Below are 13,770 nucleotides of genomic sequence, written 5' to 3' on the forward strand. Positions count from 1 at the left end.
TTTACAATCAGCTATAATCATGATAATAGAAGTATCAACATTATTGCTCAAGATTTAGTTGGAAACCCCGGCTGATTGCTTTGTGGGGAAAATACAGTGACCTGGAACTGAAATGACATAGCAACTTATTCGTAAGACGTTCATCGTCGTTCATGGCGCTCAAAGAATCCCTAAAACAATGTGAAATGATAACGGAGTCCTGTAATTTCCCAGGCTAATTTTAGGTTATATTGCACTGTGCTCACTAGAAAAAGCAGCCTGTGTTGGATGGAAACCCCCAGTATTTTATGAGGTTTGATAAAATAGGACCTTCTCCAGAGCCATGGTCCAGAGAGGTTGGAAACTTAGCCTACTCCAGAGGAGCGGCTTTCTCTACACTGTTGTAGGTCGTGTTCAGTCTGGACTGGTGCTCTTTGGTTTTTACCCTTCCGTGGCAATAATTTGATGTTGTTTACAGAGCATAACAATCTAGAAGTGAATACCAAAGAGCTGTCGTTCCGTTCAACTACAACCAAGGAGAAACTCCAGAGAAAGCGTAATCGAAATTCAAAGAGGTGTTGTTCATGTTTCTGCTGCTCCCACCTGGATCAGGACAGATCTTCTAGACACTACGTACAGTACATGACATTACATAATTCGTCTAGATAGTTTGTAAGTATCAATTAACATAATAATAATAAAAAATACTGTAAACCATATTATTTGGAGTTACAGATTAGGCCCGAAAGCCAGTGACCCTGATTGTGTTATCTTGTCAAGGGAAGTTAAGCAGTACTTACGAAGAAGAAGAAGAACCCCTAGTTGGATATATACAAGTCAAGTTTGACATGCTCATTTCTAAGCGCGAAAAAGCTATCTCAAACTGTGAGTGAATAACAAGAAAAATAACTATTCTAATCAATTGAGAGGGACTGATAGTATTTTGAATGAGATTTTTTTAAACAAAGTGAACAGAATTGTTTCACAGTTGTTGCCCTTATTTAAATCGTTTTCTGGCATAAAGCTTTTTTAACCAAAGGGAACTGCCTTTGCATTGTGTTTCAGGTAAAACATATCATCAAAAACATTCGGTAACATCTTTGTTTAAACATGATTATGGCAGTTAAAGATTGAATGTGCCCTCAATATTTAAAACATCGTATTTAATAAGAAGAGGTTTATTCCTACGAGAACTGTTACTGATGATAAGAGGTTCTCGTTTTTGGATTTTGTATAATTGATTTATGTAAGTGGGACATGCTGCCCATGCCAACATACTGAGATACGGATGTAAACACAAACAAGATCTTCTCCATACAGTACAGGGTGTGCAGATCATTGCTTGGAGGAAGAAAGTTTTTCAGTTTTTTAATAACACCAATATTTCTCAAACAAATTTGAATATAGTGTTGTACTTGTAGCAGCCCTAAAAATTTAGTACTGGGCGTTCTGGTATAAGGAAAGGAGAGTTTTCATTACAGAGTTTTTCTCCGAATCTAGACAAACACTCGGGTTCTGGTTACCATGAGTTCACTGTTGAAGACTTTCATTTTTTAAATTGCCTGTCAGATGAAAACAAGATGATATCATTGGCATTATTAATAAACGACAATGGGCCTCATATTGATCCATGCGGTACTTCGCAAATAAAACTTAGTATTACTTTGCCTCGAAGAAACGCCAGTATAATATACATATTGTTACCTATTACTTAGATAATCTTTGAGCCAATTACGAGTATTAACATTACCTCTGAATCCATAGTGGTTTAATTTGTCAAGCAATATGGAATGGTTCATGGTATCAAATGCCTTCGATAAGTCTAAAAATACACCAGCAGCGTTCTGTGGTTTTATTACAAGATCTATAAATGCCATGTACGTGCTATTATTTTACTTGAACTCCAGGATTGGTTGAGTACGTGCCTATCAAAGGTAGCAAAGTCATTGCAATAACGTGAATCCCCCCGCCGTATAATATATATTAAGACATAATTAAGGGTTATTCCGATTTCATCACCTCCAAGTTCAAATAAACCAAGTTCAATGATTTCAGGATTGTATAAAGACTAAGATAAAGATTTACTAGGGCGTGGAAAGAAGCGTGATATCGTTATTGTTAGCCTTCACATTTTGGTCACTGAAGTAGAAACGATCTTTTATACACCGGAACCAAATTATTGCATATACTGTCAATATGGAAATTCCGGTGTAGTGCTATCTTTGTTGACAGGGCCAGGGAGTATGAATTTCAAATGTGGTTACCTAAATGGGAGAATCCATCTGAAATCTATACCCCCGGTGTAGGATATTAAGGTCATGTCTTCCATATAGAATATGAATTTCAAGTGGAATAGCCCATTAACTCATTATCCCATGGTATTTTGCAATATTAGGTATAGTTAGATCGAGCTTTTTGTTACAATTCTGAATCAAATGTATATATTTATAGTAAATTTCACGGTATATCCTTGCTGGTATTTACCAATAAATACCGGTATTTCCAATTATTTTACACACAAAAAAATTAACCAGCATTCCATACAGGCATCAATGCAGAATTATGAAACATGATCTTCACCCGTGGCATTTCCTTTTTTAAAGACAGTTCTTGTTTTTAATAGCTTGGAATAGTTGCAGGCCTATAATAACTTCATATAGAAATATCCAACTAGTATACTAATCGTAAGGGCCCTCTCTAGTCAATTATTATAATTTTTCTAATGGGTAATTTGGCGTTTCTAGAAAAAAAAAAAAAAGCAGGCCCTACTAATATTTGCGAATGGAGTGTGTTTAGGACACATACTTTTGGATACGATCACTTTATACATACCTGTCCTTAAAGGTCTAACATCGTTGGCCTGGTAAACTGGCAGGTTTCTGCAGGAACTAAATACCAACAATTACTAAATGTTTATACTAGGATTTGGGCAGGTAATCACAATGTTCTTTTAGATGGTCAGGACCTTGGCGAGTTGGACACTTTTATTATCATGGATTATGTTATGCCATAAAATGCTGAGCTTGTTTAACACTTTATGAATAAATTCAGATGTGCTGTTAACTCTTTAAGGAATCGGATAGGTAGGACCTGAGGACACAGGAAATGTCCTTCTGCTATCAAATAATTTTGATTTTTTTGAAATTCGCGACATAATACAAATTTTATGGCAGATTATTAAAATTTTATATTTTTGATATTTAAAAGTCCTCGAAGTAAACTTTATAAATCTAATGATATGTATTTAAAGTGTATGTAACTGGGAGATGAAAAGCCGACCATCATTTGAAAATTTTGACTTTTCATATTGAAGATATACATCCCCAAAGACCTACATTTTTTGTTATGTTTTGGGGGGTAAACCTATATCTTCAATACGAAAGGTCAAAATTTTCATATGATGGACGGCTTTTCATCCCAGCTACATACACTTTAAGTACATAGCATTAGATTTATACAATTTACTTCGAGGACAGTTAGGTCCCACAAAAAATACGTGAAAGCGTCGCTATCCGAGCCCTCAACCAATCCACCTTTTTCGTAATTTACCACTTCGCTGCCGTTGGCGGCGCTTGGCTCTGCTAACTCCAATTATGCCGGAGTTTGCTAAGCGGAAAACTGAAAGCGAGACAAAAGATGTAAATTACATACGCCCAATTATGCAAAGTCAATTTGCCAAGTAATAAGGATGATCTAGCTGAGCCTGCTACAGGTACATATGTAGTATAAGTATACAATAGAAGTAGATTACGTTTAGCATTTTGCTAATTTCAACCTGCATAATTAATTACAGGCTATTAGAATTCATTTTAATTTGTCAAGAAATTAACCCCAATTAATTATTCAGATTAAAATGAGCAAAATGCTACATACAATATACTTCTATTGAGCTTGTAATACATATGGACCAAGTCTCAGCTAGATAGTTAGTTGGCCAATTAACTTTGCATAATTGGGCGTATGTAATTTACATCTTTGGCCTCGCTTTCAGTTTACCACTTCTTATAACTCCGACCTAACTGGAATTAACAGAGCCAAACGCCGACAACGGCAACGAAGTGGTCAATTACGAAAAAGGTGGATAACGAATTATTTATGTTCTGTTTCTTTTTAAGTTAACGTCGCTTGTGCAGCTGTATTTTCAATTGGGAACTCAGAAGTTGTAACAACATGGCAAGGGTGTCACATTCCGTGAAAATTACTCTCATTACCCGGGATGTTAACGACGATACCTTGGTAAGACTTGTTATTTTATTATACCTATACGTTGGGCAGGACACACGCTTACTCAGACATCGATAGGTTTATAGTTAGAAAAAGACATAGCGTGTGGTAACAAAATATAATGTATTAAAGGTTAAACATATCCCCTCCCAACAAAAGAAGAACACTTGACACCCTAAATATATTGCCTGGCATAAGCGCGTCTATAAAAGCGCGTCAATAAAATTTACACTACATGGAACCGAATATAATCGCAATAAAATTTACACTAAATGATGTAACATGATTATTAGCTTAATCTTGATCTTATGAATGACCAAGTGGTTCAAAAAACGTGTACGATAAACGCATAAGGTTACATGTGTAAGATTGCATCTTACACGTGTAAGATTGCATCTTATACGCTTAAGATTGTATCTTATACGCTTAAGATTGCATCTTATACATAAGAATGAAGCGGGATTCTTAAATTGACGAAGCAGGGAATAAGAAATCACAAACAACCAATCATCTCACGCGTAGCAAACTTCGACCAATAATATCTCTGGGAGTACTCATAGACGAAAACTTAACATGGAAGTGTCTTATTAACTGTATAGCAAAAACAATTTCAAGGAATATTGGTGTAATGAACAAACTCAAATTCTTTGTACCATATCGCATTCTTTATACTCTATATTGTACCTTTATTCAACCTTATTTGAACTATGGAATATTAATTTGGGGAAACACTTGCAAAACATATTTGGATAAAATTGTGAAACTCCAAAAATGGGCGATAAGGACAGTAGCCAATAGTCATTATAGAAGTCATACAGCCCACTTGTTTGCCAAATATAACATTTTAGCAAACAATGAAACCTATAAATTAGAATTGGGAGTTTTTTATGTACAATATGTGAGGGATGGCTACCAATGGCCTTAGTGGCATTTCGTACATCTTCATGATTTGTTGATGGTATTTTGGAGTGATGATATTTTAGTGCGTATTTTCCTATACCGTGTAAGATTTGGATTTTAGTGATCGACGATACGCGATATTATTGGCGGCGTACCGAGGATAAGTAGAGCTCGTCACCAACATCGTAATTGTATGAGTGCTACAATATATTGTATGCTGAAACTGTGTCAGAAATTGTTCCGATTGTTGGTCCGTCATTGTCACAGCCCGATTTATCTCATTTTCTGGCTAGTTTCCTCATTTATCTTGAGTCAATTTATACTCAATATCAATTAATTTCAAGAGATGAAAGTAAAATGATCACGTTTGCCATAGGCGTAGATCCCGGAGTGGGGGGAGGAAGGGGGTAAATCCCCCAATATTTTGCCAGGGGGGATGGTCGATATCGGGGCTGAGATTATTGGCGCTCGTCGTGTGTACCAGTCAAATTGGAATACCGTCCATCCCAAGGCATTTCTTACGCGTATAAGAAATGCTATGGCGAGATTCCATTGGTCGAAGACGAATACGCGTAAGATGATAGGTTGTTTGGGGTTTAAATATGGGTTCTTTATGATTCGTCAATTTAAGCATCCCGCTAGATTCTAAGACGTGTAAGATGCGATTTTACACGTATAAGATGCAATCTTACACGTTTTTGGTCCACTTGGCCACTCATATAATGTATCATATACCTCATAAAGAGTGTACGTATATACAAAAAATGAATAAATATATATATAATATATAAATATATTTCCAGAGTAAGGAGCAACGTGCCCAATGTGTGATAAAAGGACGCGAACTCAAAGTGAAAAATATCCAGAACAAGCATGACAAAGATTATATATTATTCACGAGCAAGATCACGGATTTTGAAACTATCACGATGAATGAAACCCGGAGTATCAATCGACACAGATTCGAAAATATCATATCTCTACAAAAGACGCAGATATCAAATTCCTAAAATTTGATTCGAGGTAAATTTATGATAACTTTATAATAGCATAAGCCATAATCAACTAACAATAAGGATGATAATTCAAAAAGAAGATGATGATTATTGATGATCATGATGATAATGCTGCTGCTGATTAATGATAAATGATGACGACGATGATGATAACGACGACTTTCCTCCTGTTTTGCACAGGCACCAAATGAAAGAGTGGTACAATCAACTTATGAAGCCTTTGAGAAGAGAAGGATGGATCGACAATGAAGATATAGAAGTAGATGGAATTAGACAACGTTCCGCTACTAATCCGGAAGTATTGAAACGACCAAATCGGACAGAACAACCAAAGACACATTCTGCTTACGCCGTGTTGGATGGTGGATTTGATAGTCCTACCTCCATACAGGACAAGAGGAAAGCTGCAGTATATGATGAAGGTATCATTCCGTCCTATCATGCCTAAGCATGACAAGCATCTAACACTAGGATCCACAACATGCTCATCTATCAGGGGTACAGTTCTTAAACCCCAATACATTTGTACATTCATTGAATGGCCTTTGAAGATTTGGGTACAAAAACTCATACTCTGTAACTTGAGGTCAAATTTTGCACTATGATTATGTAATTGAGGTTATTGCACTATGCCATTGGGATGAGGCTCTTGTGGTCCATAGTGTAAATGCCAATGCATATACTTGACGACATTGTGAGTCTGGAGATACTAAATCCTGACATGTCAAGATATTTTATCTCACTATGTCATCAAGTAGGATGGTATTAGCTTAGACTTAGAAACTCACGCTGCGCTGATAATAAAATGCATCGGTCATTCTAAAACATAACACATGCAGCACTCAACTGTATAGCTTTATAACTACAAGTACAATCTATCCAAGCCAAAGCTTTATATTGGGTGCATGTATTGAGGGATAGGCAAGGAATCTACCGTAAACAGGACCATTCGGACAAACGTAAATAATTGAACATGATCCACTATTACCATTCAACAATAACTTCTTGACACCAGCTTTTCAAATCGCAAAATTGCTTTTGCTCTTTTACAGATGACTATCTTTTACTTGGAATACCTGATGGAGCAGTTGGTGGAGCAGATGAAGGAGCAGTTGGTGGAGCAGCTGAAGGCGCAGTTGGTGGAGCAGTTGGCGGAAGGCCTAGTCTGCCAGAGGATGGTATGAATATATCATCTGGTTTAACCATCACCCGCGTTGAAGGGGATCACAACATCGTTATTAACCATCCGCGTGATAGTGAACTCAAGTTCCAAGTTACTTGTGGTAAGTGATCCGTAAGAACAAGCAGGTATTGTGCAGTAAAGATTTTTATAATGTATTCATATTTTCTTAAATTTTTCGGTAAATGGCAATCATGATCACTTACGGTCTGCGGCTCCCCGTAGAATCGAGTCGCAGCGCTAGCGGTGATGATAGGCGAGTGCATCTACCCATACCACATGCGCCGACTCACCTCACATCTTGACTTTCCCCATGCTTTAGGAAAGAAACTGAAATGTTTAACATGCAAGTAAAAACCCACGAAAAACTAACACGGCATTCCACATTGTCTGTTCTTTTCTAGATGTGTCAATGATTGCTGAAATTGTGAATCAAGTTACCAAAGCCATTATACCACCACTGACAACACAACTGCTTTCAAAACTAACAAGTGTTACATCCAACGCGACCCGGACACGAACTAACCAACACGACCCGAATCAAGACCAAGCAATGTTAGAACAAGATTCGCTATTACATGAAGTCATTTCAACGATAGAAGCCAACGGTGGTCAAGCATACAAGGTCGAAAAAGGTTCCATTGTCTTCGCCATTCGCTTTGAAACAAAAGCAGATCTAGAGAGATTTTGGCAAGCCTATTTATCTGGAAAACTTGCCAGGGATCTATCAAAGTGTCTCATTACGAAAGAATTGGAGCAGAAATCTGGCCAAAAACTTGCTGTTCAGTTGCAGATCCAAGAATCAGAGTATAAAAAGGGACTAGATCTTTTAGGTATGTGTGATTTTTGAAGTAAAATATACTTACAATTGAGCCAGTGTCGATTGCTTCTTGCATTAAAGATTAGTAAGATGTATAAAAAACACACAATGAACAAATTTCTGACCCAACTTATCTTTTGCTTAGATTCCGGTAACGCACAGAAGGAGTCATTGTACGTTGTACCATCTGCGATGAAACACACCTATGTTAACGTAGACCATGTAGACATTAACGACAAACGCAAGCCACCCGTACCAGAAAGAAAGGAAAGCATGTCAGATCTGTCAACAAGACTGGAGAAACCAACCCAGATAGCACAGTCCAGCTTGTGCACTGATATCGCAGATTCATATGAAGTTCCCGTTATCCAGTCCACGAGTATAACCGAAAATATATATGATCAATCTCACCCTGATGAACATACATACAAAGCAACGACAGATTCTGTTTTAAAAGCTAAACTTGAGAACGTCCTCATCTTCAATAAAGGCCTCTCAACGGTGAAAATTATGCCTCCAATATCTGAAGACACCAAAAACGTTTATGATTATTGTGACATACCTGCTGATGGAGATTCCACACCCATGCACATGACCCACGATGAGCAAACATTGTATGAGACGGTTGGTGAAACAGACGGAACTTCAATACCCAAGTCAAAGTCACTTCACATATCAAGTTTCGAAGCTGCACAAAATCAGTGGAGAAGGCAGCAAACTGTTCCGGCTTCTTCTGCTCCACCAGCTCTTCTGAAAGTTTCAAACCCTAAGGAAAAGCCCTCCGATAAACCAATCATCCTTCCCATAGTAACTAATCCGTCTCAACCTCAAGTTCCTTGGCGAGTTGGAAAAACACTGGAATCATCAATAAAGTGAGTAGTTGATACAAGTAAAAGTAATATTATGGTATGTTAATTATTGTGCGAGGTACTTTTTCTTCACAAATATTGTGTAAAATATCTGATTGCTGTCATTTCTAACAGAATGTTCCAGAAACAACAAGAGGAAGACTATGTAACAGTGTACCTAAGCCCCAGGGATGCCATGCGTCTTGCCTTCGTAAAGGTTGACGGCCTGATGTATATTTGGTAAGACCTTGTACCAGGATCCTTACAAAGATAACATATGGAACGCGTTCATTAATGTAACGGTTTTTTAACACATGGCGTGTTCAACAGTGTGTATCAGTGTTCAAACTACAAGAACACCAGTGTTCAAATGAAACAAAGAAAGAAGGAAATAAGAACACGTGTCAAGTGTTCAAAAGGTGTTACATATGTGTTCTGAAAATGTTTTGAAATAAGTTTTGAAAATGTTGTCTTATTTTTCAAAATCAAATATTAATGTAACAATGTCTCCTTTTTGTGATAGTGCTAGGTAAGGAGACATTATTTAAGGCAAATTTTAGTATGGATATGCAGACATCTTTTCATAACTTATCTTGGAAACAGAGACAGAAAACTAGTGTCAAAGTTTCTATGACTTTTACAGTGTATGTATGTATGTATGTATGTATGTACACGAGTAAAATTATGCACTATAACATTTTGTTTGTTTGTATTTGTAATTAGGCTTAATCATTGGGATTCTTCAGGGTGCCCTCTGGAGGAAACAGTTCACCCAGGTGACCAAATCCAACGTATCAATGGAGTCGATATGAAGAACTTTGACATCGCGTTTGCAAAGCAAATGATGGAAAATATGAAAGAGGAAAAGGTATTCATTAAGGAACTAAGTAGACGATTTTTATAAATTCAATGTACTGGAACAGGTTAGATCATCTTATAGGATAAATAGGACGCATAGTATGAAATGCTTTTTCAGATGATCATTATAATATCGTCATATGAAAATATAACTACAAAGTCACGTGCAGATTCAGATATACAATACTCTATTGGGGGTAAAACACAGCAGTCCATCCTAAACTTAATTCACAAAATGTGAATTAAATTTCTGGACTTGCCAACGATTTTCAGTGACGTTGCGACCCATCAGACTGCGCAGAGACTTGATTGGCTAGGTTACGTGGTGGTGATCAGATCAATGAGGAGGTTGTTTGAAGCAGTCGGCGACAGGCGTGCATGCAACTGACACCTCTCTCCTGATTTAGTAATGGCTGCTCGGCTCTTTCCCCGATGGCTTCTTTCTCTCTCTTGAACCACATCACCTACTCGGGGATTAATGACGTCACCAGGTTTGAATCGGTGACCATCACTAAATAAGAAGGGAGGTCCCAGTTTCCTGCTATCGCACGTCTGGGACGCCACCTTGAAACAACTTCTTCCCCGATTAACAGTAACACCACGTGTCTAAACCACTAGTCACGTCTCTTCGTAGTCTGATGACGCATCGATACACTGAAATCGTTGGTGAGTCCCGAATTTTGATTCACATTTTGCCTATTGTAATCTACTATGGTTCAACACATTCAAATTCAAACAAATGTGCTTTGGACACCAAATGAATAATTACTATGTATAATGTAATAAATGTATATACTTTGTTACCCATAGATTCGGTTCAGCATCCGCCGTGCTCCTTATGCCAATGTGCTGCATATTCAACTATCTCAATTCTCTGGCGATCTCGGCGTTGACATCGAAGGAAATGTGGTAAGAATAAAATAAGTTCCTAAGGTTATTAATTATTTTAAACTGTTGTGATTTGGTAGTTCACAGCATCTTACGAACGGTAGTGAGCTTTAGCAAAAACTGCATTGCTCAATTCATAGCGAGCGTGTAGAAGAATTAAAATATCACAGATATACTTTTATAGGTGCTGCGGTTCTTGAGTTACGTTGTAAAGAGGGCTGAAACAACAACACTTTTGTAAAACGTACAGAACTCATTAACAACAATAAATTAAGCAAGTTTGCAAAGTATACGATTTGTAGAACTAACTTTTGCAAAACATCAAGGTGTTAATTTTCAATAATATATTGATCTTTAGGTTGCTTCGACCAACAATACCTCGTCTACCCTTAAACAATACCATCGGTTCCTGGCCTTGACATTAAATTTATAATATTATAGCTCCCTCAAATTTGACCTTTGACATTCGTGGACAATTTAGTAATAATCTTATATCTAATAAGCTTCCAAATGAGAGTAGTTCGTTGAGGTTTTGGTACGTTGCAATGTGGTATTATTTCCATAGACAGCGTACTTCAAAACAATATTAATCACGATACTTGATATTATTGTCTACTGCAGATCACAAAGGTGTACCCTGATGGTTTATTCCGCAAACATTTAAGGAGCAAAGCTACAGGAGTTTTGAGCCCTGATCTTGTCAACTGGGCTATTACTGAGATCAACATGCAACCAGTTAACCAAAACTATTCAACTTCACAGGTATGTTTCAAAGTCTATGTATGTTATTGTCTGCAATTTACAAACCTTACATTATTGCATTCTCTGGATTGTATAAAAAGTGCAAGAGACTCAACTGTGGTTTCAATTTGAATCCGATTTTCATGAAACATATTTCTGACGGTCAAAAAACGCATGTGTCTATTTTCATTCGGGTTTTTTTTTAAATTCGTTAACTTAACACCTATGGTATAAAGTACAAGCCTTTTGCAAAGAAGCTAATATAATACTTTGTTTTCATATGATTGATTTTGTTAGATACGGTATCTTCTGGATAAATCCGTCACAGAAGTGGCATTGGTAATACAGCCTTCTGATCTTATTCAAGCAATGAGAGACGCACTCCGTGACTGTGATCCTTAGACATGAACAGTTCACTGACAACTGCGAACGTTCTGTCCTATACTAGTCAATAATATAGACCCCTACAATAGGAAGGCATTTCAGTGAATCATCGTGGATAAAAAAAATGACGAATTGTAGCAAACGACTGACCCAATTCACATAGGGACTAAAACACGCAACGATGGTTTACAGATTCACGTGACGATTCAAACAAACATTAACCCTAAACCCTCTCTGCCTTTTGCCTAAGTGGAAGGAAAGAAGGAAGGAAGGAAGGAAGGAAGGAAGGAAAGAAGGAAGGAAAGAAGGAAGAAAAGGGAGAAAGATTGTTTTCCTCGCTTGGGATTTGACCTACCGACCCCTCGGGAGCTCAAGGGTCGGGTGCCAACCAGCCAGCAGAACGGTAGAAGGAAAGAAGGAAGGAAGGAAGGAAAGAAGGAAGGAAGGAAAGAAGGAGAGAAAGGTTGTTTTCCTCGCTTCGGATTTGACCTACGGACCCCTCGGGAGCTCCAGGGTCGGGTGCCAACCAGCCAGCAGAACGGTAGCAAGCTGGGCAAAGGTCAACGGTTTCGTACCTATAGGGCCTATGTAGTTTGACAGGATTCGCAATTGTTTGTATGGTCTAGTAGCGTTAAGATGAGATGTTTTCACAGATATATTTATATTGCTGCTGAGTTTTTGACCAGCTTGAAACAGTACTTTTTCATACACAGCTTATATATTATAAATCTACTAATACTTGCTTGTATTTTTGAAAATTAAAATACAAAGACAAAACAGGGAGGGAGGGGGAGAAAGTATGAGTCAGTGTGAGAGAAAATACAGCACTCAGAATCATACTCTTATTAACAATCACCCAAAAAAGCAGGTATTAGTATAGATACAAAGATATTAAATGTTGATGAAAATCTAGGTACGACCTTGAAGACTCCTGTAAATATAATCATCAATTTATGGAGTTATTTTACCAAAATGGAATGGATGCAGACAAATAAATCTAGTCTCTGTTTGTATTCCACTCTTATATTTACACTCAGCAACCTGGACAACCGATTCTTTTGTTATGCAAGGCTCACTCAGTCATTTAATGAGGCAATACAAACGATCGAATTTGGTGTTGAAATGAGCTAAATTTTGAGTTACACTTTTTCAATGTAAAATTAATTTTCTCGGCCAAATGAAAAGTAATCCTTTTCATTTTTTCAGTAAATGTCAGGAAAAATTGTAGTGCTTGATGCTGTATTTTTTCAAATCCTAGTGTTAAACTTAGGCGTGAAATTTAGTCATTTAGTGTAAGATTTTCGATTTTGATAGGCTTAAACTCTGCCCGCGAGCCTTTGTTTGGATCAACCTTTTAGCTTTTCAAAGTAAGATAGTTCGCTAATGAAGGATTTTTCCCAACTTTCTAACGCACATCACCGTGAGCGATATATCATAGTTTTGTCAGAATTTCCGTTTTGATTTCACCATCTTTTACTGTCGGCTGAAAATTTTTCAAAATCAACGCGTGAAATCTAAGGCTAATACTAGCATTATGGATCGATATCCCTGGGTTTAATAGGAATACCGGCATGGCTACAGTGTTGCTAGAACTTCAATATAGCAAAGAAATTCCCAGGCCTATTTAATATAATAGCGCTCCTATACTGATCATGTTTAACCAGAACACTCAATTGGGGATTTGGGCTACCAAATCGCTGGTCGGGCAATTTGCTTTCAATGGAAAATTGACCTGGATAATAACAAAGGAAATATCGACTATTTCTGCTGATTGCTCTCGAGATAAAAGTACTGACATTTTCGGAGCATGAAGGGAAAAAGGGTAAAACAAAAACGTAAATTCTGACAAAACTATAACATATAGACCCACACGATGTGCCTTACAGGGTGGGAAATATCTTTCTTTAGCAAACTATATTAGTTTGAGACGCT

The 13,770-nt window shown here is 37.3% G+C and overlaps 1 protein-coding gene across 1 annotated transcript; it reads left to right on the plus strand.

Moving 5' to 3' along the window:
* The first annotated feature begins 321 nt into the window (after positions 1–321).
* LOC140152095 (uncharacterized) lies at positions 322–12,532 on the plus strand. The gene is made up of 12 exons (XM_072174395.1): positions 322–651; positions 4,095–4,215; positions 5,907–6,126; positions 6,300–6,541; positions 7,172–7,402; positions 7,704–8,132; positions 8,265–8,991; positions 9,103–9,207; positions 9,691–9,835; positions 10,636–10,734; positions 11,335–11,475; positions 11,752–12,532. Exons 4-12 carry the CDS (start codon positions 6,307–6,309, stop codon positions 11,854–11,856), a joined length of 2,217 nt encoding a protein of 738 aa, XP_072030496.1. The 5' UTR covers positions 322–651; positions 4,095–4,215; positions 5,907–6,126; positions 6,300–6,306; the 3' UTR covers positions 11,857–12,532.
* Positions 12,533–13,770: the final 1,238 nt, after the last annotated feature.

This window comes from Amphiura filiformis, chromosome 1 (assembly GCF_039555335.1).
Source record: "Amphiura filiformis chromosome 1, Afil_fr2py, whole genome shotgun sequence".
Taxonomy (NCBI): Eukaryota; Metazoa; Echinodermata; class Ophiuroidea; order Amphilepidida; family Amphiuridae; genus Amphiura; species Amphiura filiformis.